General features: G+C 64.5%; 4 protein-coding genes and 1 long non-coding RNA gene across 5 annotated transcripts in view; 3 read left to right on the top strand and 2 right to left on the bottom strand.

The window, feature by feature from the left end:
• Window positions 1-5: 5 nt before the first annotated feature.
• Window positions 6-2,383, bottom strand: AIP (aryl hydrocarbon receptor interacting protein). The gene is made up of 6 exons (XM_030483684.1): window positions 2,177-2,383; window positions 1,833-2,012; window positions 1,365-1,553; window positions 1,060-1,236; window positions 840-981; window positions 6-759 (listed from the first exon to the last, which is right to left on the bottom strand). The coding sequence occupies exons 1-6, from the start codon at window positions 2,273-2,275 to the stop codon at window positions 554-556; spliced, it is 993 nt and encodes a 330-aa protein (XP_030339544.1). The 5' UTR covers window positions 2,276-2,383; the 3' UTR covers window positions 6-553.
• Window positions 2,384-3,246: 863 nt separating this feature from the next.
• On the top strand, window positions 3,247-9,162 carry LOC115606941 (antigen WC1.1-like). The gene is made up of 12 exons (XM_030483596.1): window positions 3,247-4,351; window positions 4,441-4,758; window positions 5,513-5,815; window positions 5,892-6,206; window positions 6,554-6,862; window positions 6,939-7,247; window positions 7,329-7,706; window positions 7,784-7,921; window positions 8,022-8,105; window positions 8,241-8,324; window positions 8,565-8,675; window positions 8,826-9,162. The coding sequence occupies exons 1-12, from the start codon at window positions 3,928-3,930 to the stop codon at window positions 8,930-8,932; spliced, it is 2,880 nt and encodes a 959-aa protein (XP_030339456.1). The 5' UTR covers window positions 3,247-3,927; the 3' UTR covers window positions 8,933-9,162.
• On the bottom strand, window positions 5,460-13,766 carry LOC115607022. The gene is made up of 3 exons (XR_003991058.1): window positions 13,688-13,766; window positions 9,324-9,325; window positions 5,460-5,472 (listed from the first exon to the last, which is right to left on the bottom strand). It is a non-coding gene; the product is annotated as an uncharacterized LOC115607022 (long non-coding RNA).
• Window positions 13,767-14,527: 761 nt separating this feature from the next.
• LOC115607722 (scavenger receptor cysteine-rich type 1 protein M130-like) lies at window positions 14,528-19,759 on the top strand. The gene is made up of 12 exons (XM_030485340.1): window positions 14,528-14,951; window positions 15,041-15,358; window positions 16,113-16,415; window positions 16,493-16,807; window positions 17,155-17,463; window positions 17,540-17,848; window positions 17,930-18,307; window positions 18,385-18,522; window positions 18,623-18,706; window positions 18,842-18,925; window positions 19,162-19,272; window positions 19,423-19,759. The coding sequence occupies exons 1-12, from the start codon at window positions 14,528-14,530 to the stop codon at window positions 19,527-19,529; spliced, it is 2,880 nt and encodes a 959-aa protein (XP_030341200.1). The 3' UTR covers window positions 19,530-19,759.
• A 5,340-nt stretch (window positions 19,760-25,099) lies between these two features.
• Window positions 25,100-26,970, top strand: part of LOC115607718 (scavenger receptor cysteine-rich type 1 protein M130-like) — a 35,105-nt gene continuing 33,234 nt past the window's right edge. Inside the window, exons 1-3 of the mRNA XM_030485327.1 lie at window positions 25,100-25,523; window positions 25,613-25,930; window positions 26,687-26,801. Coding sequence (XP_030341187.1) covers window positions 25,100-25,523; window positions 25,613-25,930; window positions 26,687-26,801 — 857 coding nt within the window. The remainder of the gene's footprint in view (window positions 25,524-25,612; window positions 25,931-26,686; window positions 26,802-26,970) is intronic.

Raw genomic sequence — 26,970 nt, 5'->3', positions numbered from 1 at the left:
CAAGAACCTGTGACTATAGTTTTACTTCATTTTGGCACAGCACAACCAGAGTTATATATAGATAGCAGTAACAAGCACTTATTCTATATAAAATATTTACGACGCTGACACGGTGATCCAGTAGAGAGGAAACACCGGCTTGGGATGATAGCAGCAGCCTTGGGAAGTGACAACACAGGATGTACAGGCACAAAGAGGGGAGAGCTGGGGCTGAGGCTTGGCACCACAGCCATAAACAGCTCGTAAAGTATAAAACCATCAAAGAAAGGATAAAATAACGCAGCAGAGAGCAGCTGGCTTGAGTTTGTGTCACCCCACATGGCATTCCTGGCGTGGTGATGAGCACAGTCCAGATTTGCACTTCCATTGTGTGCTGCCATCGCTTTATGCTGCTTAATACTGCCCCTAAGTGCACTGCTGGGACACGGGTGAGCTCCCGGGCCCCTCCGACTGACTTCAAATAAGTAAGATTTGTATTAAACATTAATAAACATCAATGAACATTCCACATGTGGAATATCTAAAAGAACCTGTGGGCTCTGCGGCGCGGGCTCTACTGCGAGAAGATGCCTTTGAAGCGGATCTTGTCCTCGGCGTCCTTCTCCCGCAGGCGAGCTTCCAGGCTCTTGAGCTGCTTGGAGACGACGGGGCGCAGCGAGGGGTCGAGGGCCAGCACTTTGGCAAAGTCAGCCTGTGCCTCTGCCACGTTCCACACCGCCGCGTGGGCCTTCGCCCGCTTGAAGTACGCCTTGACGTTGTCTGTGAGGAGAGAGGTGTTGGGGTGATGGAGCACGGGGAAGGGGGACACCCTGGTTCACCCCTCGCCCATGGCTCCTTACCCTCATACTTGTTGAGAATGGAAGAGCAGTGATCCAGCACCTCGTAGTACTCCTCGCACTGCAGCTTGCACTGGCAGTAATTTAACAGCAGGGGTGTGATCTTCTGGTCCAGCTCGATCCAATCTGGAGAGCCGGGCTGCTCCTGGGGGATGAGATAGAGGAGGCAGCATGAGGGGAAGCTCCCAAGCCCTGTGCTCAAGGAGGGATGTGGGACACCCACCTTCATCTGTAGGTTCTTGAGACAGGCGATGGCATCGTAGTATTTGGCAGCCGCTTCCTGCACCTTGCCCTGCCGGTACAGCTCGTTGCCTTCTTTGTGGATCTGGGGTACAGCCTGCAGCTTCTCCTCATCCGTCATGGCCCACGGGTCCTGCTGGTAGGAGCCGGGTGGCTCCACCTGCCAGCACCGCGGCATGAGGGAGGGCAGAGCCTTCCTCCAGGCAGTGCAGCGCCCCAGCACCCTCCTGCCCGCAGCCTCCACCCAGGGCAGCGCTGCCGGTGGCCCCCCACAAGCGGGTGCCTCACCTTGAGCAGTTCGATGTCGAAGATGAGGGGCTGAGGGTTCTTCTGGAGCTCGTCGAGGTCGGGGTACCCCAGGGAGTAGTGATCGTGCAGCTGCGCCATGCTGCAGCAGTGCCGCTGCCCTTCCAGCGGGTCCTTCCCTGCCGCAATGTTCCGCAGGCTCTTGGACACCATTGGGTAGAGCACCACGTGCTGTGGGGCAGGAGGAGAGAGGTGGCGCTGGGCCGGGAATACACCGGGAATGGCGGGGCGGGGGGTGTGGGGGGGGGGGGGTGTGGGAAACCGGGACCCTCCCGGGCCTCGAACCCGGGTCCCCGGGGGCGGCTCCGCCACGTGTGGGCGCACCGCTGGCCACGCCCCCAGCAACACAAGCCCCGCCCACACCAACCAAACCACGCCCCTATTGGGTGTCCGCTCCAGCCAAGCCCCGCCCCTGTCCCAAAGCCACGCCCCCTCCCCCGCCCCTCCCACCTTGGCGTCGCAGCGGAAGCGGGCGCGCTCGCCCGGCCTCATGGTGCGCAGCGCCGCCTCCCACACCGGCAGCTTGAACTTCTTGCCGGCGATCAGCTCCATAGGCTTCCCCTGCTCCCGGCTGCTGTCCAGCGCCGCCTCCTCAGCGCCGCACCGCAGCGTCCGGTAGTGGAAAGTGGCCTGAAGGACGCGGGAGGAACACTCAGCCCTGAAGCAGGCCGCGCGCGTCACCATGGCAACGCGAAGGGGCCGCGCATGCGTTGCTCAGATTTCCCCCCCCCCCTTCCCTCCTCCTTTCCCCCTCCACCCCCCCCCAGGCCCGGAGGCGGCGGCGCGGCTCTGACCTTGGTGCCGTCGCGGAAGTCGGGCAGCGGCCCCGTGCCCTCCCGCAGCACCTCCTTATCCACGCCGTCCGCCCGCAGCTGCTCGACGTGCTGCGCCATCGGCCCGTCCTTGCGCCCCGCCTCGGCCTGGCCTCGCCTCGGCCTCCTCCGCGACGATCGGCTCTTTCCGGAGAAACGTGGACGCGCCCCCTGCCGGCGCGGGGGGGCGCTGCGGGGGCGCGCCGGGGGAGCGGGTGGTGGGCGTGGCCAGGCCATTGAGGGGCGTGGTCAGGCCATTGGGTGGCGTGGCCAGACTAATGAGGGGAGAGGCCAGACCCCCGCGGTGGGCGTGGCCTCAGCAGGCAGTGGGCGTGGCCAGCCGTGGTGGTGGCGCGCCCGGTTCCCGCCCTGTCCTGGCCGCCCGCAGCGGGGATAACGGAGCGGTTCGGGGGTATCCACCCTATGCCGCTCGGAACGACCCTGCACAGGCTGTGGGTGCCGTGTGGGGCGCTCCCGCTGTCACCGAGGCTGCGGTGAGGGTCACGGCAGTGTTGTCCCTCCCCGCCTCCGGCCCCGGTGCGGTCTCGGTCCCCGGGAGCCCCGTGCGGGAAGGAGGGTCAGGCAGCCGTGGCATGTCCGAGCTACGCCACTGGGTACATCCCGAGGGATGCTAGTGCTGGGACCAGCCTCGTGTGCTGTCCCAGGGTGATTACGGGGACGTTTGAGGGTGGCAGGTGCCTGGCCCCACATGCAGTGGCCACCACCGCTCGAGGCCTCGTGGCCACCCGTGTCTACTGGCTGCTGCAGGTCACCCCTGTTATAACACCTTGATGGCTTTGCCTGGCCCTGCACATCAGCAGCTCTTCAATGTGAAGCTGCCTCCTCACCATCTCCATGTCCCACCAGGGCCAGCAGCACCCCTGGGCACCCACGGAGTCCACCAGGTCAACCCCATCCTGATCCGAGCCCTCGAGGGAGCTCCTGCTCCTTCCACCTCCTGCACCCGCTGGGTTTTGCTGCTGCTCCCGGCTTGGCCAGGTGGGTCCCCACGAGCCCCGGGTCGGCTCCGTGCCCCTGTCTGCGGCATCAGCACGGGCAGGTGCCGGTGTGCTGTTATCGGCAGCACTGCCGGTGGCTGGGGAGCCGCGTGTGGTCGATGCCGACAGCGGGTCCCTGCCTGAAGGGGGGGAAACCGCCTCCTTCCTGCCTGCACAGCTGCCGGCACCGGCATGTGCCACCTGCAGGCACCGCGGTGAGCCGGGGGGGCTGCTCCCACCTCAGTGCCCCCCAAGCCGGGGTCTGCAGGCCCCCCATGGAGCGGAGCACCCAAAGGATGGGTGCTGGTGTGCCGGGGTGTTTAGGCTTTGCTCTGTGCTGGTGCTAAGGGCGGTCCTGGGGGGGTTTTGGTAGGTTTTGGAGTGAATCTTGTCTGTCACCACTGGGCTCTCCCTTGGTTTTGGCAGCAGGGTCAGTGGCATGGGGGGGCACAGCATGGGTCCATTGCACCCTGTTGCATCGCTGGGTACTCCGGGAGGGGTGCTGGTTCACAGTGGGGACATCCGGGCTCCGACCCAGCGTGGCGAGGTGTGTGACGCCAGAAGCGGAGCCGAGTCTCATATTTGGGCACGGAGCAGGTTATTGGAGGCTGGGGCCCCACCAGATGGGAGATAACCCGCCTGATAACGGGCTCAAAAGGTGCTGCTGCCTCCATTGGCTCCGGCAGTGCCTATATATCACCCACCCCACAGCACGGGGGGGTCCGGGCGGGCGAGATGGTGCCTGTTGGGGTGCTGGGTGTTCTCCTGTGGGTGCAGCTCAGCGAGGGGCAGCCGTGGAGCACCCCTGAGCCCCAGGCTGAGCTGAGCACCCCGCAGGGCCCCGGGGAGCTGCGTCTGGTGGGGGGCGGTGGGCGCTGTGCCGGGAGGGTGGAGGTGATGCATGAAGGTGAATGGGGCTCTGTCTGCAAGTACGAATTCGACTGGGACGCCCGCTGGGCCACCGTGGTGTGCCGGCAGCTCGGCTGCGGCTCGGTGGCCATGTCTTCCCCGTACGCCCCGTTCGGGCCGGGCACCGGCCGCATCTGGCTTCAGAACTACTTCTGCCGCGGCGACGAAGCTACACTGCAGGATTGTCCCCATTTCGGATGGGGACAACACTTCTGCAACCATGAGCGGGACGTGGGGGTGACCTGCAGAGGTGAGCTGGGGGATGCCGGTTGTGCCGGGACACCCGCTGTGTGCCGCAGCGCTGGGCATGGCTGAGGCTGTGCCGGTGCCACCGTGCAGACGCGGTGGAGCTGAGGCTGGTGGATGGCGGCGGTCCCTGTGCTGGGATGGTGGAGGTGAAGCTGCGGGGACACTGGGGCTCAGTGACGGATGACAACTGGGACATGGCGGATGCAGAGGTGGTGTGCCAGCAGCTGGGCTGCGGCTCGGCCACCAGAGCCTACATCAGCAGCAGCCGCTTGGGCCAAGACGACAGCCTCCTCAGCCTGGTGCTGGTGAACTGCCGCGGCGACGAGGAAGTGCTTTGGGACTGCGAGGTGAGGGGCTGGGGACCCTACAGCGGCATCCATGACTTCGACACTGGTGTCGTCTGCCAAGGTAGGAGCCGGGTGCTGGTGACAGCACATCATAGAATCCCAGAGTGGTTTGTGTTGGAAGGGACCTTAAAGCTCCTCCAGTTCCAACCCCTGCCACGGGCAGGGACACCTTCCACTAGAGCAGGTTGCTCCAAGCCCCTGTGTCCAACCCGGCCTTGAACACTGCCAGGGATGGGGCAGCCACAGCTTCTCTGGGCACCTTGTGCTATCGCCTCAGTACCCTCACAGGGAAGAGCTTCTGCCATATATCTAATCTGAACTTGCTCTGTTTCAGTTTGAACCCATCACCCCTTTTCCTATTGTTCCAGTCCCTGATGACGAGTCCCTCTCCAGCACCCTTGTACCCCCTTCAGACACTGGAAGGTGCTCTGAGGTCTCCACACAGCGTCTCTTCTCCAGGCTGAACAGCCCCAATGTTCTCAGCCTGTTTCCGTACGGGAGCTGCTCCAGCCCCTCAGCATCCTCATGGCCTTCTCTGGACTTGCTCCTGCAGCTCTCTGCCCTGCTGTTGGGGACAGCAGAACTGCACACAGTGCTGCAAGTGGGGCCTGACAAGAGCAGAGCAGAGGGGGAGAATCCCTTCCCTTGTCCTGCTGCTCACGCTCTGGGGGTGCAGCCCAGCACACGGGGGGGTTCTGGGCTCAAGCGCACACTGAAGCCGGGTCATGGGCAGCTCCTCCTCACCCAACACCCCAAGTCCTTCTGCTCAGGGCTGCTGTGACCCCTCACCACTGCCCCGCTGCCTCCCTCCGCAGGGTTCACCCGGCTGGTTGGCGGCGATGGCACCTGCAGCGGGCGGCTGGAGGTGCGGCAGCGCCGAGCCTGGGTCGGTGTCTGTGAGGACGCCGTGGACATGAACGCTGCCCAGGTCATCTGCCGGGAGCTGGGCTGTGGCACGGCGCTGGCTGTGCACGGGACCGGCCTGTTCGAGGCAGGAGCGGAGCCTCAATGGGACGTGGGGTTCGAGTGCACCGGCACCGAGCATCTCCTCAGTGCCTGCAGCCGGCGGGCAGCACGCAGCCGGGGCTGCACCAGCCACGCCAGCATCATCTGCTCCTGTAAGCGCCGGGGACACCGGGGGCGTTGGGGATCCCCTCGCGCCATTGTCACCCCCCAACGCCCTTTCTGCCACAGCCTACACCGGGTTCCGGCTGGCGAACCACAGCTCGCGCTGCGCCGGGCGCGTGGAGGTGATGGCAGGGGGGACGTGGGGGTCCCTCTGTGCCACCAGCTGGGACCTGCCCGATGCCCATGTCCTCTGCCACCACCTCGGCTGCGGCCCCGCCACCACCGTGCTCCCGGGAGGCTCCTTCGGCAGCGGGAATGGGACCCTGTGGGTGGATGCCTTTGATTGCAGTGGGAGCGAGCAGCACCCCAGTGAGTGCCCCGTGGCGGTGCTGGGGGAGCCAGCGTGCCCCCCCGGCCACGCTGCTGCGGTCAGCTGCTCAGGTGTGTATGGAAGCCATGGGAAGAGCATTAAGGGGCTGTGGGGACACCCTCAAAATGGGGAATGGAGGATGCAGGGTCATTTGGGGTGAGGGGAGGGCTGAGCTGGGGCCCAGCATCCCCCCAGGACCCTGCATGGGTGCTGCAGCCCCATGGCACCACCAGTCCTTTATCGTAGGATCACAGAGTGCTTTGGGTTGAAGGGACCTTAAAGCTCCTCCAGCTCCAACCCCCAGGCACAGGCAGGGACACCTCCCACTAGAGCAGGTTGCTCCAAGCCCCCGTGTCCAACCTGGCCTCGAACACTGCCACGGATGGGGCAGCCACAGCTTCTCTGGTCAATCTTGCAGGCGCTGCTGAGCCGCTGCGGCTGGTGGAGGGGCAGAGCCGGTGCGATGGGCGGCTGGAGGTCACCACGAGCCCTGGCACCTGGGCCAGTGTGTCCACGGGGCTGTGGGACACCCGTGTTGCCACCGTGGTGTGCCGGGAGCTGGGCTGTGATGAGCTGGAGGGGGTCTACACAGTGCCGGGCTCCAGCGCCATGTGGCTGCAGGAGGTGCAGTGTGCCGGCACCGAGGACAACCTGTCCCAATGCAACGTCTCAGCGATGGTGGTTGTTCCAACCAGCATTCCCGAGGCGTTGGCTGTTGTGTGCTCAGGTGAGTGGCCCGGGAAGGCCGGGGGGTGCCGGCACCCCAAACAGCAGCCCCATTGCATCCCCTCCGTGTCCCACAGGCAGCCGGCGGCTGAGGCTGGCGGGTGGCCCCAGGCGCTGCGCCGGCCGCGTGGAGCTCTACCTCAATGGCACTTGGAGCACCGTGTGCCAGGACACATGGGACATCGTGGACGCCACCGTCGTGTGCCGGCAGCTGGGCTGTGGGACAGCGCTGGATGCGCCCGGCTCCGCTCGCTTCGGCCCCGGCGTGGCAGCACCATGGCCGGGTGCCGGTGGCTGCGCCGGCTCCGAGCTGTCCCTTTGGGATTGCCCGGCCCCGGGGCAGCGCGGCTGCCGGCGCGGCGGTGGTGCCGGTGCCGTGTGCTCAGGTCAGTGCCGTGCCCCCCCGATAGGGACCGGGGACACAGACATGCAGAGCCGTGCTGTGACCCCCCCATTGTCCCCTGCAGCGCAGCTCTACCTGCGGCTGGCGGGCGGCAGCGACCGCTGCAGCGGGCACTTGGAGCTCTTGTACAACGGGACGTGGGGCCGCGTGTGCGCCGCCGGCACCAGCCCGGCCACGGCCGCCGCCGCCTGCCGGCAGCTGGGCTGCGGGGACGGGGGGAGCCTGGGGGCTGCCCCTGCCCCGCGCCCGGCCCCCGCCTGGCTGGCCTGGGTGCGCTGCGAGGACGGGGCGCGCTCGCTGTGGCGCTGCCCCTCGGCTCCCTGGCACCTACAGGAGTGTGGCCCCGGTGGGGATGCCCATGTGCTTTGCGTTGAGGCCGGCGATGATGTGACGGCCACCCCGTCCCCAGGGAGGCTGTGCCTGGATGGTGACACATGCACAGGTAGCCCTGCTGTTGACCCCAGTGCCGGGCTGGACGGGGTCCGTCTCCTCACGTTACCTGGTCCTGTGTCCCCGCAGATGTCCCCAGTGCCGCCACCCCGGTGGCAGCCACCGCGCCGGTGCCAACGGTCCTGTGCGTGGTGCTGGGGGTGCTGCTGTGCCTGGCGCTGGGTGTCCTGGCTGTGCAGATGTACCGTGCCCGGGCTGGGCGAGAAGGTGGGTCCCGGGGCTCCCCACCATGGGGTGGCTCAGAGGATGGGCAAGGCCTGACCGCGGTGCTGCCCATGGCCCCTGGTGAGCGCTGATGTTATTCCAGGCCCTGGCAAAGCCGTGGATGCTGTCTATGAGGAGCTGGACTACACCGTGATGCCCGTGTACCAGAAGGTGCCCAGCCGTCCAGGTCGGTGCAGGTGTCCCCATCTTGGGTTTCCTCTGCCCCATGGCCCCAGCACAGCACCGGGTCGTGGTGGTGTGGCAGTGGCTCATCCCATGGTGCGTTGATGTTCCCTGATTTACTGTGTCCTCTCCCCACCAGGCTCCCCAACGGAGGGGTCAGATACGAAGCTGCCCTATTACACTGCAGAGGATGTGGAGGAGAGTGACCCCAAGGCAGCCCCAGGTAGGATAGGGGCAGGGGGGATAGGAGGATAGGAGCTCAGTGGGGGCCCTCCTGGCGCTGGGGAGCGAAGGGAACACGGGGTCCCCTTGTCTGGATGAGCCCAGCTCAGCTGTGGCTCTGGCTGAGCAGCCCCAGTGCCACCAGGACAGAGGCACTGGGCACGGCCAGAGGGGGGTGACACAGCCAGACCCCTGCCACGGCCTCTGGGTCACCCCCACCCACTCCCCATCCCTGCCCCAGACCCCCCTGCCCTGCCCGAGGACGGACCCCCCGATGGCTACGATGATGCTGAGGCCGTGCCAGAGGAGTCCTCCAGTGCTGGGGACACCCCCGAAGGGGGGGCACATGCAGGTAAGTGTCCCTGTCCCCTGGAGAGCCACCTCGGGGGGTTCTTGGCTATGGTGGCCGGGGGCAGCAGCAGCAAATCCATGGGGGATGCAGCAAGACCCCAGATGGGTCTTAGCAGCTCCCACTAAGGCACCGGCCTCTGCTGTCCCCAAGGTGGGAGCTGTCCCCCGCCAGGAGACACAGGGGACCCCCCGGAGCTGCCCCCAGGGGACGCAGGCTGCGATGATGCTGATGTTGGCACCTTGGGCACACTGCTGTGAGGATGCTCTGGCCACACCACACGAGGCCCTGAGGAAACGAGTGCGGGTGGTGGGGCTCGGTCCCCAAGAAGGGGTGGCCCTGGCCACGGAGGTCACCTCTCCCTGCCCAGGACCACAGCACAGCAGCTCCGGTGTCCCTCTGCCAGCAGCGCTGCAGGGATTTGGGTTTAGTTTCACTGTGAATGTCTATGTTTTTCTCTATTAAACCCCCAAATCTGGCTGGAGACTCACTTCCAGGCTGGCACCTCGCTCCTGGGGACATCCTTGGGGATGTGGGGCAGGAGCTGGACCCACAGACAGGTCCCTGGGCATGGTGGCGACAGGGAAAAGCAGAGGGTGGTTCCTGGGGCTGGTCCCAGTGCCTTTATTTGGCATCAGCGAAGAGCAACACATCTATTGCCACCAATAGATGGGGATTGATATAGATGTCTATAGATCTATTACCCACACATGGGGAAATGGGAGAGGGAAGGATTTGGACTGGTTCTGCCTGGATTCCAGCAGATGCAGGATGCGGGCAGGACCTCCTCCCCTGTACCCCCATGCATGGGGCAGGCTCAAACCCAGGGAGGGTTCCCCCACGTCAGCAGCACCAAGCACAGGGCTGGGAAGGGCTCCAGTTGCTCCAAGGACTCTCCTAGAGGAGGGGACCTCTCCTGAGGGAGGGGGGCACCCCCTGCCCGGCAGCACCCCGCGGTGGAAGGGCAGCCGGGCCATGGCCCCCGTCTGCGGCGTGTCCTGCTCCAGGAGGTACCCGACCTTCAGGCCGGGCTTCAGTGCCCGGAGGGCAGCCAGCTCCTGCAGCACGTCCTCGGGCAACCCGGCCGTGCTCAGCCTTTAATAGAGGAGGGAAAGGAGAGCTGTGGCATCACCCTCTGCCTGGTGGGGTGCTCAGGATGGGAGACCTTAGAGCAGCTCCAGTGCCTAAAGGGGCTCCAGGAAACCTGGAGAGGGGCTTTGGACAAGGGCCTGTAGGGACAGGCCAAGGGGAATGGCTTTAACCTGCCAGATGTGAGACTGAGATGAGCTCTGAGGCAGAAGCTCTTCCCTGTGAGGGTGCTGAGGCGCTGGCACAGGGTGCCCAGAGAAGCTGTGGCTACCCCATCCCTGGCAGTGTTCAAGGCCAGGTTGGACACAGGGGCTTGGAGCAACCTGCTCTAGTGGAAGGTGTCCCTGCCCGTGGCAGGGGGTTGGATGAACTTTAAGGTCCCTTCGAACCCAAACCATTCCATGGTTCCATGCCCCTCCCTGTCCCGCAGCACTGACCCTGCGCTGCTGGCGTAGGATGGAAGGGGGACAGCCAGCTCCTCACCCCAGGGCGCTCAGCGGGCAGGCAGGGTGCCGGAGCTGCCGGCAGAGCTGCAGTAGCCGTCAGCTCCCAGCTCGTTGTCGCTCAGGTCCAGGCAGGTGAGGTGAGGGGTCCCCACAGCCAGTGCTCGGCAGCAGGCGCCCTTCAGCCGGCAGCTCCCCAGCCTGCGGGATGCAGGAAACAGGGATGTGGGGTTGTTGCGGCTGAGCTGCTCTGTCTGGGAAAGGGGGAGCCTCTTACCGCAGCGTCTGCAGCCGGCAGCAATGGTGCTGGAACCCCTCGCGCAGCAGCTGCACACCAGCGTCCCGCAGCCCCTCGCTGAAGGACAAATCCAGCTCCTCCAGGCAGGGGCTGGTGCTCAGCGCAGCAGCCAGGTCCTTGCAGCAGACACTGGTGAGGCGGGAATATCGCAGCCTGCCGGGAAAGACCCTCAGAGCCAGCCCAAGGGACCCCAGTGCCACCCCACCATAGTGATGGTCCCCAACCCGGTGCCACTGCCCTGGGAGAGTGGGACAGAGGGATGATGCCCAGAGGAACCCTTTTGTGTACCATCCCAGTGCTCCCCTGCACCCCGTGGGTTTGGCCGCCTCGGAGATGCCTGTGGGATGCTGCGGGGATGCTGAGGGATGCCCATGGGATGCTGGGGGTATGGCCAGGGATGCTGGGAGGTGCCAGGTGGGTCCTGGGGATGCCTTGGGGTGCGTGGGGCATGCTCAGGGTTGCCTGGGAGTGCCGAGGAGATGCTAAGGGTACCAGGGGTATGCTCAGGGACACCCGGGGTGCCGGGGCTCTTACCGCAGGACGCGCAGGCATCAGCCGGGCTGCCGCAGCCCCTGGCAGAGCAGGCGCACGCCGCCGTCCCCCAGCGCGGTGTCCCCCAGCTCCAGCCGCGCCAGGCTGCGGTGTCGGGCCAGCAGCGCCGCGCAGCAGCTCTCCGGCAGCCGGCACCACTGCAGCCTGCGGGACAGCACAGAGAACAGAGGGGCTCAGCACAGCCCCCCACCAGCCACCGGCCAATCAGCATGGGGGGAACACACCAACCCACCCCACCAGCCAATCACCATCAAGGGACCATGCCCACCTGCCGCATGGCAAACCAGCTTCAAAGGAACACACCAACCCACCCCAGCAGCCAATCAGCATGGAGGGACTCCACCCTCCCACACACCCCTATCCAATCAGCCTCATGGGACCACAGCCACCCATCACATGGCCAATCAGCATGGAGGGAACACACTCATCCTAAGCACAGCCAATCAACATGGAGAGACCCCACCCTCTCACACCCTGCAGCCAATTAGCCTCATGGCAGCATAGCAGGGAGGGAGAGAGAGCCTCATGGGCCAATCAGCATGGAGGGAACACATTCACCCTTAGGACAGCCAATCGGCATGAGGGACCTCACCCCTCCTTTTGGGGCTAATCAGCATGGACGGACACCACCCTCTCACTCCCCAGCCAATCAGCATGGAGGGACCACCCCGCCAATGGCCAATGAAGGCCTGGCCTCACCCCCCTGTCCTGGCCCCACACAGCTCTATTTTCTCCACCTGGGGCAGCACCCACCCGCCCCCCTCCAGCACCCACCCACCCCGTGCTGGCAGCACCACCATGGCCACAGCTCCGTCTTTTACCGGAGCACCCGCAGGTCACTGCCCGGGTGCCGCAGGGCCTGGCAGAGCACGTCGATGGGGGAACGCAGCTCCTCGTGCTGCTGCTCAGCGAGGGGACCGGGATGTCCTCCAGCATCCGAGGGACCAGAGCTGCAGGGGACAGAGCCATGGGGCATGGGTGGCCTTCACCAGGAGCTCCTGGCTTTAGCACCGGCACAGTAGAGCTTGCTGCCAGCTCATGGGAGGTCTCAAGAGGGACCTGCATGATTTTGGAGGCACAAAGAATCACAACCAGAGCCCAGAGAAGCTGTGGCTGCCCCATCCCTGGCAGTGTTCAAGGCCAGGTTGGACACAGGGGCTTGGAGCAACCTGCTCCAGTGGAAGGTGTCCGTGCCCATTGCAGGGGGTTGGAACTGGAGGAGCTTTAAGGCCCCTGCCAACCCAAATCATTCCACAGTTCTATGGCTGAAGATGAATGCTGGTTCATCTTCATCACCTTTCATCCTCTCATCCAGCAGCTCCTCAGCGAGGTCTCTCAGGTTCATCTCTCTGAACACCCCAATCGCTGTGTCCATTGCAGTGTCCTTGCTGTAGTTCTCTCCCATGCAGCTGAGCAATGCACATGGGTGGGCAGCTGTTGCCAGTGTATCCTTGGGGATGTTCCATCCTCCTTGCACGTGAACCTCCGATAACTTCGCCTTGAACTCCTGGAAGTCTTTAAGGGTGAGACCCTGCAGCGCTCGCAAGAGGACGGGTAACGCCGGCTCTTCCTCTGCCATCACCGGCTGACACCTGAACACAGCACCGGGCACAGGAAAAGCAGAACACCCAAAACTCATCCTGGGGTCTGTAACCAGGGGCAGGGTTCCCCCAGGGCCACGGGGATACCCTTGTGGGGAGGATGGTGGGGCTGTGCTGAAGGTGCTGCCTGAGATCCCCATGGGGTTTTACTTCTCAACGCAGCCCCATATCCAGCTTGGAACTGGAGGAGCTTTAAGGTCCCTTCCAACCCAAACCATCCCATGATTCTATAACCCATCCTGTGGCAGAGGCAGGGAATGGGGAACTGGGACTGTGGCAGGTGGGGATTTTGCAGCTGAGGCTGCAGCTTTCATCCAGGTGTGAGGGAAAGAAAATGCTTCAGGGCTTGTGTTTAGCAAAGTTCCCTTGAGGAACGCTGGGAAAGGATGTTTTAAGGCACGTTGGAAGTTGAAGAAGGAGTTAAAATGCACCTCTTATTGGCAGCATCTTGGCAGCCACTTGCAGATGGTGCTGCTCTGTGGCAATCGACTGTTGGTGGGAATAGCTGTTCCTCTCTGGAAGCACAGGGCACAGCGTGTTCCTTCCCCAGGATGCTGCTGCCATGCAGCCCCACCAGCAGCAGGGCTTGCAGGGGGCTCCCCAGGGCCAGGCCTGTATCATCCCTGCTCTAACCCATCCTGGGGTACCTGTGAGCTCAGAGGGAGGAGGAGACCACCACCAGTTCTCCCCTCTCCATTTGAGCATGGAGAAGCTGCTTTCACCTTGTCGTGTCCCTGTCTGAGCTGCTGCTTGCTGCCCCTGTGCTGTGTTAGGGGAATGTGACCCACTTGCTGCAGGGGACCCATCGTGTGCTCAGTACCAGGGGATTTCTGGGTGCTGCCTGGCTCTGGTGCTGCTTTCCCCACTGCCCCTTCTCCCTGCAGTGGGCAAGGGGAGGTCACTGTTTATAACCCCTGTTATAGCACCTTGATGGCTTTGCCTGGCCCTGCACATCAGCAGCTCTTCAATGTGAAGCTGCCTCCTCACCATCTCCATGTCCCACCATGGCCAGCAGCACCCCTGGGCACCCACGGAGTCCACCAGGTCAACCCCATCCTGATCCGAGCCCTCGAGGGAGCTCCTGCTCCTTCCACCTCCTGCACCCACTGGGTTTTGCTGCTGCTCCCGGCTTGGCCAGGTGGGTCCCCACGAGCCCCGGGTCGGCTCCGTGCCCCTCTCTGCGGCATCAGCACGGGCAGGTGCCGGTGTGCTGTTATCGGCAGCACTGCCGGTGGCTGGGGAGCCGCGTGTGGTCGATGCCGACAGCGGGTCCCTGCCTGAAGGGGGGGAAACCGCCTCCTTCCTGCCTGCACAGCTGCCGGCACCGGCATGTGCCACCTGCAGGCACCGCGGTGAGCCGGGGGGGCTGCTCCCACCTCAGTGCCCCCCAAGCCGGGGTCTGCAGGCCCCCCATGGAGCGGAGCTCTCAAAGGATGGGTGCCGGTGTGCCGGGGTGTTTAGGCTTTGCTCTGTGCTGGTGCTAAGGGCGGTCCTGGGGGGGTTTTGGTAGGTTTTGGAGTGAATCTTGTCTGTCACCACTGGGCTCTTCCTTGTTGTTGCCTGCAGGGTCAGTGGCATGGGGGGGAACGGCATGGGTCCATTGCACCCTGTTGCAGCGCTGGGTGCTCCGGGAGGGCTGCTGGTTTACACTGGGGACATCCGAGCTCCGATCCACCGTGGCGAGGTGTGTGACGCCAGAAGCGGAGCTGAGTCTCATATTTGGGCACGGAGCAGGTTATTGGAGGCTGGGGCCCCACCAGATGGGAGATAACCCGCCTGATAACGGGCTCAAAAGGTGCTGCTGCCTCCATTGGCTCCGGCAGTGCCTATATATCACCCACCCCACAGCACGGGGGGGTCCGGGCGGGCGAGATGGTGCCTGTTGGGTTGCTGGGTGTTCTCCTGTGGGTGCAGCTCAGTGTGGGGCAGCCGTGGAGCACCCCTGAGCCCCAGGCTGAGCTGAGCACCCCGCAGGGCCCCGGGGAGCTGCGTCTGGTGGGGGGCGGTGGGCGCTGTGCCGGGAGGGTGGAGGTGATGCATGAAGGTGAATGGGGCTCTGTCTGCAACTACGACTTCGACTGGGACGCCCGCTGGGCCACCGTGGTGTGCCGGCAGCTCGGCTGCGGCTCGGTGGCCACGTCGTCCCCATACGCCCCGTTCGGGCCGGGCACCGGCCGCATCTGGCTCCACATCTTCTTCTGCCGTGGTGATGAAGCGATGCTGCAGGATTGTCCCCATTTCGGATGGGGACAACACTTCTGCAACCATGAGCGGGACGTGGGGGTGACCTGCAGAGGTGAGCTGGGGGATGCCGGTTGCGCCGGGACACCCGCTGTGTGCCGCAGCGCTGGGCACGGCTGAGGCTGTGCCGGTGCCACGGTGCAGACGCGGTGGAGCTGAGGCTGGTGAATGGCGGCGGTCCCTGTGCTGGGATGGTGGAGGTGAAGCTGCGGGGACACTGGGGCTCGTTGGCGGATGACACGTGGGACATGGCGGATGCAGAGGTGGTGTGCCAGCATCTGGGCTGCGGCTCGGCCACCAGAGCCTACATCGGCAGCAGCCGCTTGGGCCAGAATGACAGCCTCGTCAGCCTGGCGGCGGTGAACTGCCGCGGCGACGAGGAAGTGCTTTGGGACTGCGAGGTGAGGGGCTGGGGACCCTACAGCGGCATCCATGGCTTCGACACTGGTGTCGTCTGCCAAGGTAGGAGCTGGGTGCTGGTGACAGCACATCATAGAATCGCAGAGTGGTTCATGTTGGAAGGGACCTTAAAGCTCCTCCAGTTCCAACCCCTGCCATGGGCAGGGACACCTTCCACTAGAGCAGGTTGCTCCAAGCCCCTGTGTCCAACCTGGCCTTGAACACTGCCAGGGATGGGGCAGCCACAGCTTCTCTGGGCACCCTGTGCCAGCGCCTCAGCACCCTCACAGGGAAGAGCTTCTGCCATATATCTAATCTGAACTTGCTCTGTTTCAGTTTCAACCCATCACCCCTTGTCCTATTGCTCCAGTCCCTGATGAAGAGTCCCTCTCCAGCACCCTTGTACCCCCTTCAGACACTGGAAGGTGCTCTGAGGTCTCCACGCAGCTTCTCTTCTCCAGGCTGAACAGCCCCAATGTTCTCAGCCTGTTTCCGTACGGGAGCTGCTCCAGCCTCTGAGCATCCTCATGGCCTTCTCTGGTCTTGCTCCTGCAGCTCTATGCCCTGCTGTTGGGGACAGCAGAACTGCACACAGTGCTGCAAGTGGGGCCTGACAAGAGCAGAGCAGAGGGGGAGAATCCCCTCCTTCGACCTGCTGCTCACGCTCTGGGGGTGCAGCCCAGCACACGGGGGGGTTCTGGACTCAAGTGCACACTGAAGCCGGGTCATGGGCAGCTCCTCCTCACCCAACACCCCAAGTCCTTCTGCTCAGGGCTGCTGTGACCCCTCACCACTGCCCCGCTGCCTCCCTCCGCAGGGTTCACCCGGGTGGTTGGCGGCGATGGCACCTGCAGCGGGCGGCTGGAGGTGCGGCAGCGCCGAGCCTGGGTCGGTGTCTGTGAGGACGCCGTGGACATGAACGCTGCCCAGGTCATCTGCCGGGAGCTGGGCTGTGGCACGGCGCTGGCTGTGCACGGGACCGGGCTGTTCGAGGCAGGAGCGGAGCCTCAATGGGACGTGGGGTTCGAGTGCACCGGCACCGAGCATCTCCTCAGCGCCTGCAGCCGGCGGGCAGCACGCAGCCGGGGCTGCACCAGCCACGCCAGCATCATCTGCTCCTGTAAGCGCTGGGGACACTGGGTGGCATTTGGGGTCCCCTCGCGCCATTGTCACCCCCCAATGCCCTTTCTGCCACAGCCTACACCGGGTTCCGGCTGGCGAACCACAGCTCGCGCTGCGCCGGGCGCGTGGAGGTGATGGCAGGGGGGACGTGGGGGTCCCTCTGTGCCACCGGCTGGGACCTGCCCGATGCCCATGTCCTCTGTCACCACCTCGGCTGCGGCCCCGCCACCACCGTGCTCCCGGGAGGCTCCTTCGGCAGCGGGAATGGGACCCTGTGGGTGGATGCCTTTGATTGCAGTGGGAGCGAGCAGCACCCCAGTGAGTGCCCCGTGGCGGTGCTGGGGGAGCCAGCGTGCCCCCCCGGCCACGCTGCTGCGGTCAGCTGCTCAGGTGTGTATGGAAGCCATGGGAAGAGCATTAAGGGGCTGTGGGGACACCCTCAAAATGGGGAATGGAGGATGCAGGGTCATTTGGGGTGAGGGGAGGGCTGAGCTGGGGCCCAGCATCCCCCCAGGACCCTGCATGGGTGCTGCAGCCCCATGGCACCACCAGTCCTTTATCGTAGGATCACAGAGTGCTTTGGGTTGAAGGGACCTTAAAGCTCCTCCAGCTCCAACCCCCAGGCACAGGCAGGGACACCTCCCACTAGAGCAGGTTGCTCCAAGCCCCCGTGTCCAACCTGGCCTCGAACACTGCCAGGGATGGGGCAGCCACAGCTTCTCTGGTCAATCTTGCAGGCGCTGCTGAGCCGCTGCGGCTGGTGGAGGGGCAGAGCCGGTGCGATGGGCGGCTGGAGGTCACCACGAGCCCTGGCGCCTGGGCCGGTGTGTCCACGGGGCTGTGGGACACCCGTGTTGCCACCGTGGTGTGCCGGGAGCTGGGCTGTGGTGAGCTGGAGTGGGTCTACACGGTGCCGGGCCCCAGCGCCATGCGGCTGCAGGAGGTGCAGTGTGCCGGCACCGAGGACAACCTGTCCCAATGCAACGTCTCAGCGATGGCCGTTGTTCCAACCAGCATTCCCGAGGCGTTGGCTGTTGTGTGCTCCGGTGAGTGGCCCGGGAAGGCCGGGGGGTGCCGGCACCCCAAACAGCAGCCCCATTGCATCCCCTCCGTGTCCCACAGGCAGCCGGCGGCTGAGGCTGGCGGGTGGCCCCGGGCGCTGCGCCGGCCGCGTGGAGCTCTACCTCAATGGCACTTGGAGCACCGTGTGCCAGGACACATGGGACATCGTGGACGCCACCGTCGTGTGCCGGCAGCTGGGCTGTGGGACAGCGCTGGATGCGCCCGGCTCCGCTCGCTTCGGCCCCGGCGTGGCAGCACCATGGCCGCGTGCCGGTGGCTGCGCCGGCTCCGAGCTGTCCCTTTGGGATTGCCCGGCCCCGGGGCAGCGCGGCTGCCGGCACGGCGGCGGGGCCGGCGCCGTGTGCTCAGGTCAGTGCCGTGCCCCCCCGATAGGGACCGGGGACACAGACATGCAGAGCCGTGCTGTGACCCCCCCATTGTCCCCTGCAGCGCAGCTCTCCCTGCGGCTGGCGGGCGGCAGCGACCGCTGCAGCGGGCACTTGGAGCTCTTGTACAACGGGACGTGGGGCCGCGTGTGCGCCGCCGGCACCAGCCCGGCCACGGCCGCCGCCGCCTGCCGGCAGCTGGGCTGCGGGGACGGGGGGAGCCTGGGGGCTGTCCCTGCCCCGCGCCCGGCCCCCGCCTGGCTGGCCTGGGTGCGCTGCGAGGACGGGGCGCGCTCGCTGTGGCGCTGCCCCTCGGCTCCCTGGCACCTACAGGAGTGTGGCCCCGGTGGGGATGCCCATGTGCTTTGCGTTGAGGCCGGCGATGATGTGACGGCCACCCCGTCCCCAGGGAGCCTGTGCCTGGATGGTGACACATGCACAGGTAGCTCTGCTGTTGACCCCTGTGCCGGGCTGGACGGGGTCCGTCTCCTCACGTTACCTGGTCCTGTGTCCCCACAGATGTCCCCAGTGCCGCCACCCCGGTGGCAGCCACCGTGCCGGTGCCAACGGTCCTGTGCGTGGTGCTGGGGGTGCTGCTGTGCCTGGCGCTGGGTGTCCTGGCTGTGCAGATGTACCGTGCCCGGGCTGGGCGAGAAGGTGGGTCCCGGGGCTCCCCACCATGGGGTGGCTCAGAGGATGGGCAAGGCCTGACCGCGGTGCTGCCCATGGCCCCTGGTGAGCGCTGATGTTATTCCAGGCCCTGGCAAAGCCGTGGATGCTGTCTATGAGGAGCTGGACTACACCGTGATGCCCGTGTACCAGAAGGTGCCCAGCCGCCCAGGTCGGTGCAGGTGTCCCCATCTTGGGTTTCCTCTGCCCCATGGCCCCAGCACAGCACCGGGTCGTGGTGGTGTGGCTCTGGCTCATCCCATGGTGCGTTGATGTTCCCTGTCCCACTGTGTCCTCTCCCCACCAGGCTCCCCAACGGAGGGGTCAGAGACGAAGCTGCCCTATTACACTGCAGAGGATGTGGAGGAGAGTGACCCCAAGGCAGCCCCAGGTAGGGGGGGCAGGGGGATAGGGGACAGGAGCTCAGTGGGGGCCCTCCTGGCGCTGGGGAGCGAAGGGAACACGGGGTCCCCTTGTCTGGATGAGCCCAGCTCAGCTGTGGCTCTGGCTGAGCAGCCCCAGTGCCACCAGGACAGAGGCACTGGGCACGGCCAGAGGGGGGTGACACAGCCAGACCCCTGCCACGGCCTCTGGGTCACCCCCACCCACTCCCCATCCCTGCCCCAGACCCCCCTGCCCTGCCCGAGGACGGACCCCCCGATGGCTACGATGATGCTGAGGCCGTGCCAGAGGAGTCCCCCAGTGCTGGGGACACCCCCGAAGGGGGGGCACATGCAGGTAAGTGTCCCTGTCCCCTGGAGAGCCACCTCGGGGGGTTCTTGGCTATGGTGGCCGGGGGCAGCAGCAGCAAATCCATGGGGGATGCAGCAAGACCCCAGATGGGTCTTAGCAGCTCCCACTAAGGCACCGGCCTCTGCTGTCCCCAAGGTGGGAGCTGTCCCCCGCCAGGAGACACAGGGGACCCCCCGGAGCTGCCCCCAGGGGACACAGGCTACGATGATGCTGATGTTGGCACCTTGGGCACACTGCTGTGAGGATGCTCTGGCCACACCACACGAGGCCCTGAGGAAACGAGTGCGGGTGGTGGGGCTCGGTCCCCAAGAAGGGGTGGCCCTGGCCACGGAGGTCACCTCTCCCTGCCCAGGACCACAGCACAGCAGCTCCGGTGTCCCTCTGCCAGCAGCGCTGCAGGGATTTGGGTTTAGTTTCACTGTGAATGTCTATGTTTTTCTCTATTAAACCCCCAAATCTGGCTGGAGACTCACTTCCAGGCTGGCACCTCGCTCCTGGGGACATCCTTGGGGATGTGGGGCAGGAGCTGGACCCACAGACAGGTCCCTGGGCATGGTGGCGACAGGGAAAAGCAGAGGGTGGTTCCTGGGGCTGGTCCCAGTGCCTTTATTTGGCATCAGCGAAGAGCAACACATCTATTGCCACCAATAGATGGGGATTGATATAGATGTCTATAGATCTATTACCCACACATGGGGAAATGGGAGAGGGAAGGATTTGGACTGGTTCTGCCTGGATTCCAGCAGATGCAGGATGCGGGCAGGACCTCCTCCCCTGTACCCCCATGCATGGGGCAGGCTCAAACCCAGGGAGGGTTCCCCCACGTCAGCAGCACCAAGCACAGGGCTGGGAATGGCTCCAGTTGCTCCAAGGACTCTCCTAGAGGAGGGGACCTCTCCTGAGGGAGGGGGGCACCCCCTGCCCGGCAGCACCCCGCGGTGGAAGGGCAGCCGGGCCATGGCCCCCGTCTGCGGCGTGTCCTGCTCCAGGAGGTACCCGACCTTCAGGCCGGGCTTCAGTGCCCGGAGGGCAGCCAGCTCCTGCAGCACGTCCTCGGGCAACCCGGCCGTGCTCAGCTTTAATAGAAGAGGGAAAGGAGAGCTGTGGCATCACCCTCTGCCTGGTGGGGTGCTCAGGGAGAGCTTAGAGCAGCTCCAGTGCCTAAAGGGGCTACAGCAAACCTGGAGAGGGGCTTTGGACAAGGGCCTGTAGGGACAGGCCAAGGGGAATGGCTTTAACCTGCCAGAGGGGAGATTGAGATGAGCTCTGAGGCAGAAGCTCTTCCCTGTGAGGGTGCTGAGGTGCTGGCACAGGGTGCCCAGAGAAGCTGTGGCTGCCCCATCCCTGGCAGTGTTCAAGGCCAGGTTGGACACAGGGGCTTGGAGCAACCTGCTCTAGTGGAAGGTGTCCCTGCCCGTGGCAGGGGATTGGGTGAGCTTTCAGGTCCCTTCGAACCCAAACCATTCCATGGTTCCATGCCCCTCCCTGTCCCACAGCACTGACCCTGCGCTGCTGGCATAGGATGGAAGGGGGACAGCCAGCTCCTCACCCCAGGGCGCTCAGCGGGCAGGCAGGGTGCCGGAGCTGCCGGCAGAGCTGCAGTAGCCGTCAGCTCCCAGGTCGTTGTCGCTCAGGTCCAGGCAGGTGAGGTGAGGGGTCCCCACAGCCAGTGCTCGGCAGCAGGTGCCCGTCAGCCGGCAGCTCCCCAGCCTGCGGGATGCAGGAAACAGGGATGTGGGGTTGTCCCGGCTGAGCTGCTCTGGCTGGGAAAAGGGGAGCCTCTTACCGCAGCATCTGAAGCTGGCAGCAATGGTGCTGGAACCCCTCGCACAGCAGCTGCACACCAGCGTCCCGCAGCCCCTCGCTGAAGGACAAATCCAGCTCCTCCAGGCAGGGGCTGGTGCTCAGCGCAGCAGCCAGGTCCTTGCAGCAGACACTGGTGAGGCGGGAATATCGCAGCCTGCCGGGAAAGACCCTCAGAGCCAGCCCGAGGGGCCTCAGTGCCACCCCACCATAGTGATGGTCCCCAACCCGGTGCCACTGCCCTGGGAGAGTGGAACAGAGGGATGATGCCCAGAGGGACTCTTCTGTGTACCATCCCAGTGCTCCCCTGCACCCCGTGGATTTGGCCGCCTCGGAGATGCCTGTGGGATGCTGCGGGGATGCTGAGGGATGCCCATGGGATGCTGGGGGTATGGCCAGGGATGCTGGGAGGTGCCAGGTGGGTCCTGGGGATGCCCATGTGGTGCGTGGGGGATGCTCAGGGTTGCCTGGGAGTGCCGAGGAGATGCTAAGGGTACCAGGGGTATGCTCAGGGACACCCGGGGTGCCGGGGCTCTCACCGCAGGACGCGCAGGCAGCAGCCGGGCTGCCGCAGCCCCTGGCAGAGCAGGCGCACGCCGCCGTCCCCCAGCGCGGTGTCCCCCAGCTCCAGCCGCGCCAGGCTGCGGTGTCAGGCCAGCAGCGCCGCGCAGCAGCTCTCCGGCAGCCGGCACCACTGCAGCCTGCGGGACAGCACAGAGAACAGAGGGGCTCAGCACAGCCCCCCACCAGCCACCGGCCAATCAGCATGGGGGGAACACACCAACCCACCCCACCAGCCAATCACCATCAAGGGACCATGCCCACCTGCCGCATGGCAAACCAGCTTCAAAGGAACACACCAACCCACCCCAGCAGCCAATCAGCATGGAGGGACTCCACCCTCCCACACACCCCTATCCAATCAGCCTCATGGGACCACAGCCACCCATCACATGGCCAATCAGCATGGAGGGAACACACTCATCCTAAGCACAGCCAATCAACATGGAGAGACCCCACCCTCTCACACCCTGCAGCCAATTAGCCTCATGGCAGCATAGCAGGGAGGGAGAGAGAGCCTCATGGGCCAATCAGCATGGAGGGAACACATTCACCCTTAGGACAGCCAATCGGCATGAGGGACCTCACCCCTCCTTTTGGGGCTAATCAGCATGGACGGACACCACCCTCTCACTCCCCAGCCAATCAGCATGGAGGGACCACCCCGCCAATGGCCAATGAAGGCCTGGCCTCACCCCCCTGTCCTGGCCCCACACAGCTCTATTTTCTCCACCTGGGGCAGCACCCACCCGCCCCGTGCTGGCAGCACCACCATGGCCACAGCTCCGTCTTTTACCGGAGCACCCGCAGGTCACTGCCCGGGTGCCGCAGGGCCTGACAGAGCACGTCAATGGGGGAACGCAGCTGCTCGTGCTGCTGCTCAGCGAGGGGACCGGGATGTCCTCCAGCATCCGAGGGACCAGAGCTGCAGGGGACAGAGCCATGGGGCATGGGTGGCCTTCACCAGGAGCTCCTGGCTTTAGCACCGGCACAGTAGAGCTTGCTGCCAGCTCATGGGAGGTCTCAAGAGGGACCTGCATGATTTTGGAGGCACAAAGAATCACAACCAGAGCCCAGAGAAGCTGTGGCTGCCCCATCCCTGGCAGTGTTCAAGGCCAGGTTGGACACAGGGGCTTGGAGCAACCTGCTCCAGTGGAAGGTGTCCGTGCCCATTGCAGGGGGTTGGAACTGGAGGAGCTTTAAGGCCCCTGCCAACCCAAACCATTCCACGGTTCTATGGCTGAAGATGAATGCTGGTTCATCTTCATCACCTTTCATCCTCTCATCCAGCAGCTCCTCAGCGAGGTCTCTCCGATTCATCTCTCTGAACACCCCAATCGCTGTGTCCATTGCAGTGTCCTTGCTGTAGTTCTCTCCCATGCAGCTGAGCAATGCACATGGGTGGGCAGCTGTTGCCAGTGTATCCTTGGGGATGTTCCATCCTCCTTGCACGTGAACCTCCGATAACTTCGCCTTGAACTCCTGGAAGTCTTTAAGGGTGAGACCCTGCAGCGCTCGCAAGAGGACGGGTAACGCCGGCTCTTCCTCTGCCATCACCGGCTGACACCTGAACACAGCACCGGGCACAGGAAAAGCAGAACACCCAAAACTCATCCTGGGGTCTGTAACCAGGGGCAGGGTTCCCCCAGGGCCACGGGGATACCCTTGTGGGGAGGATGGTGGGGCTGTGCTGAAGGTGCTGCCTGAGATCCCCATGGGGTTTTACTTCTCAACGCAGCCCCATATCCAGCTTGGAACTGGAGGAGCTTTAAGGTCCCTTCCAACCCAAACCATCCCATGATTCTATAACCCATCCTGTGGCAGAGGCAGGGAATGGGGAACTGGGACTGTGGCAGGTGGGGATTTTGCAGCTGAGGCTGCAGCTTTCATCCAGGTGTGAGGGAAAGAAAATGCTTCAGGGCTTGTGTTTAGCAAAGTTCCCTTGAGGAATGCTGGGAAAGGATGTTTTAAGGCACGTTGGAAGTTGAAGAAGGAGTTAAAATGCACCTCTTATTGGCAGCATCTTGGCAGCCACTTGCAGATGGTGCTGCTCTGTGGCAATCGACTGTTGGTGGGAATAGCTGTTCCTCTCTGGAAGCACAGGGCACAGCGTGTTCCTTCCCCAGGATGCTGCTGCCATGCAGCCCCACCAGCAGCAGGGCTTGCAGGGGGCTCCCCAGGGCCAGGCTTGTATCATCCCTGTTCTAACCCATCCTGGGGTACCTGTGAGCTCAGAGGGAGGAGGAGAACACCACCAGTTCTCCCCTCTCCATTTGAGCATGGAGAAGCTGTTTTCACCTTGCCGTGTCCCTGTCTGAGCTGCTGCTTGCTGCCCCTGTGCTGTGTTAGGGGAATGTGACCCACTTGCTGCAGGGGACCCATCGTGTGCTCAGTACCAGGGGATTTCTGGGTGCTGCCTGGCTCTGGTGCTGTTTTCCCCACTGCCCCTTCTCCCTGCAGTGGGCAAGGGGAGGTCACTGTTTATAACCCCTGTTATAGCACCTTGATGGCTTTGCCTGGCCCTGCACATCAGCAGCTCTTCAATGTGAAGCTGCCTCCTCTCCATCTCCATGTCCCACCATGGCCAGCAGCACCCCTGGGCACCCACGGAGTCCACCAGGTCAACCCCATCCTGATCCGAGCCCTCGAGGGAGCTCCTGCTCCTTCCACCTCCTGCACCCACTGGGTTTTGCTGCTGCTCCCGGCTTGGCCAGGTGGGTCCCCACGAGCCCCGGGTCGGCTCCGTGCCCCTCTCTGCGGCATCAGCACGGGCAGGTGCCGGTGTGCTGTTATCGGCAGCACTGCCGGTGGCTGGGGAGCCGCGTGTGGTCGATGCCGACAGCGGGTCCCTGCCTGAAGGGGGGGAAACCGCCTCCTTCCTGCCTGCACAGCTGCCGGCACCGGCATGTGCCACCTGCAGGCACCGCGGTGAGCCGGGCGGGCTGCTCCCACCTCAGTGCCCCCCAAGCCGGGGTCTGCAGGCCCCCCATGGAGCGGAGCACTCAAAGGATGGGTGCCGGTGTGCCGGGGTGTTTAGGCTTTGCTCTGTGCTGGTGCTAAGGGTGGTCCTGGGGGGGTTTTGGTAGGTTTTGGAGTGAATCTTGTCTGTCACCACTGGGCTCTTCCTTGTTGTTGCCTGCAGGGTCAGTGGCATGGGGGGGCACAGCATGGGTCCATTGCACCCTGTTGCAGCGCTGGGTGCTCCGGGAGGGCTGCTGGTTTACACTGGGGACATCCGAGCTCCGATCCACCGTGGCGAGGTGTGTGACGCCAGAAGCGGAGCTGAGTCTCATATTTGGGCACGGAGCAGGTTATTGGAGGCTGGGGCCCCACCAGATGGGAGATAACCCGCCTGATAACAGGCTCAAAAGGTGCTGCTGCCTCCATTGGCTCCGGCAGTGCCTATATATCACCCACCCCACAGCACGGGGGGGTCCGGGCGGGCGAGATGGTGCCTGTTGGGTTGCTAGGTGTTCTCCTGTGGGTGCAGCTCAGTGAGGGGCAGCCGTGGAGCACCCCTGAGCCCCAGGCTGAGCTGAGCACCCCGCAGGGCCCCGGGGAGCTGCGTCTGGTGGGGGGCGGTGGGCGCTGTGCCGGGAGGGTGGAGGTGATGCATGAAGGTGAATGGGGCTCTGTCTGCAACTACGACTTCGACTGGGACGCCCGCTGGGCCACCGTGGTGTGCCGGCAGCTCGGCTGCGGCTCGGTGGCCACGTCGTCCCCATACGCCCCGTTCGGGCCGGGCACCGGCCGCATCTGGCTCCACATCTTCTTCTGCCGTGGTGATGAAGCGATGCTGCAGGATTGTCCCCATTTCGGATGGGGACAACACTTCTGCAACCATGAGCGGGACGTGGGGGTGACCTGCAGAGGTGAGCTGGGGGATGCCAGTTGCGCCGGGACACCCGCTGTGTGCCGCAGCGCTGGGCACGGCTGAGGCTGTGCCGGTGCCACGGTGCAGACGCGGTGGAGCTGAGGCTGGTGGACGGCGGCGGTCCCTGTGCTGGGATGTTGGAGGTGAAGCAGCGGGGACGGTGGGGCTCGGTGGCGGATGACACGTGGAACATGGCGGATGCAGAGGTGGTGTGCCAGCATCTGGGCTGCGGCTCGGCCACCAGAGCCTACATCGGCAGCAGCCGCTTGGGCCAGAATGACAGCCTCGTCAGCCTGGCAGTGGTGAACTGCCGCGGCGACGAGGAAGTGCTTTGGGACTGCGAGGTGAGGGGCTGGGGACCCTACAGCGGCATCCATGGCTTCGACACTGGTGTCGTCTGCCAAGGTAGGAGCTGGGTGCTGGTGACAGCACATCATAGAATCGCAGAGTGGTTCATGTTGGAAGGGACCTTAAAGCTCCTCCAGTTCCAACCCCTGCCATGGGCAGGGACACCTTCCACTAGAGCAGGTTGCTCCAAGCCCCTGTGTCCAACCTGGCCTTGAACACTGCCAGGGATGGGGCAGCCACAGCTTCTCTGGGCACCCTGTGCCAGCGCCTCAGCACCCTCACAGGGAAGAGCTTCTGCCATATATCTAATCTGAACTTGCTCTGTTTCAGTTTCAACCCATCACCCCTTGTCCTATGCTCCAAGTCCCTAATGAAGAGTCCCTCTCCAGCACCCTTGTACCCCCTTCAGACACTGGAAGGTGCTCTGAGGTCTCCACGCAGCTTCTCTTCTCCAGGCTGAACAGCCCCAATGTTCTCAGCCTGTTTCCGTACGGGAGCTGCTCCAGCCTCTGAGCATCCTCATGGCCTTCTCTGGTCTTGCTCCTGCAGCTCTATGCCCTGCTGTTGGGGACAGCAGAACTGCACACAGTGCTGCAAGTGGGGCCTGACAAGAGCAGAGCAGAGGGGGAGAATCCCCTCCTTCGACCTGCTGCTCACGCTCTGGGGGTGCAGCCCAGCACACGGGGGGGGTTCTGGACTCAAGTGCACACTGAAGCCGGGGTCATGGGCAGCTCCTCCTCACCCAACACCCCAAGTCCTTCTGCTCAGGGCTGCTGTGACCCCTCACCACGGCCCCGCTGCCTCCCTCCGCAGGGTTCACCCGGGTGGTTGGCGGCGATGGCACCTGCAGCGGGCGGCTGGAGGTGCGGCAGCGCCGAGCCTGGGTCGGTGTCTGTGAGGACGCCGTGGACATGGAACGCTGCCCCAGGTCATCTGCCGGGAGCTGGGCTGTGGCACGGCGCTGGCTGTGCACGGACCGGGCTGTTCGAGGCAGGAGCGGAGCCTCAATGGGACGTGGGGTTCGAGTGCACCGGCACCGAGCATCTCCTCAGCGCCTGCAGCCGGCGGGCAGCACGCAGCCGGGGCTGCACCAGCCA

The sequence above is a fragment of the Strigops habroptila genome, chromosome 4, assembly GCF_004027225.2.
Source record: "Strigops habroptila isolate Jane chromosome 4, bStrHab1.2.pri, whole genome shotgun sequence".
Taxonomy (NCBI): Eukaryota; Metazoa; Chordata; class Aves; order Psittaciformes; family Psittacidae; genus Strigops; species Strigops habroptila.
This window is presented reverse-complemented; position numbering and strand designations above follow the sequence as displayed.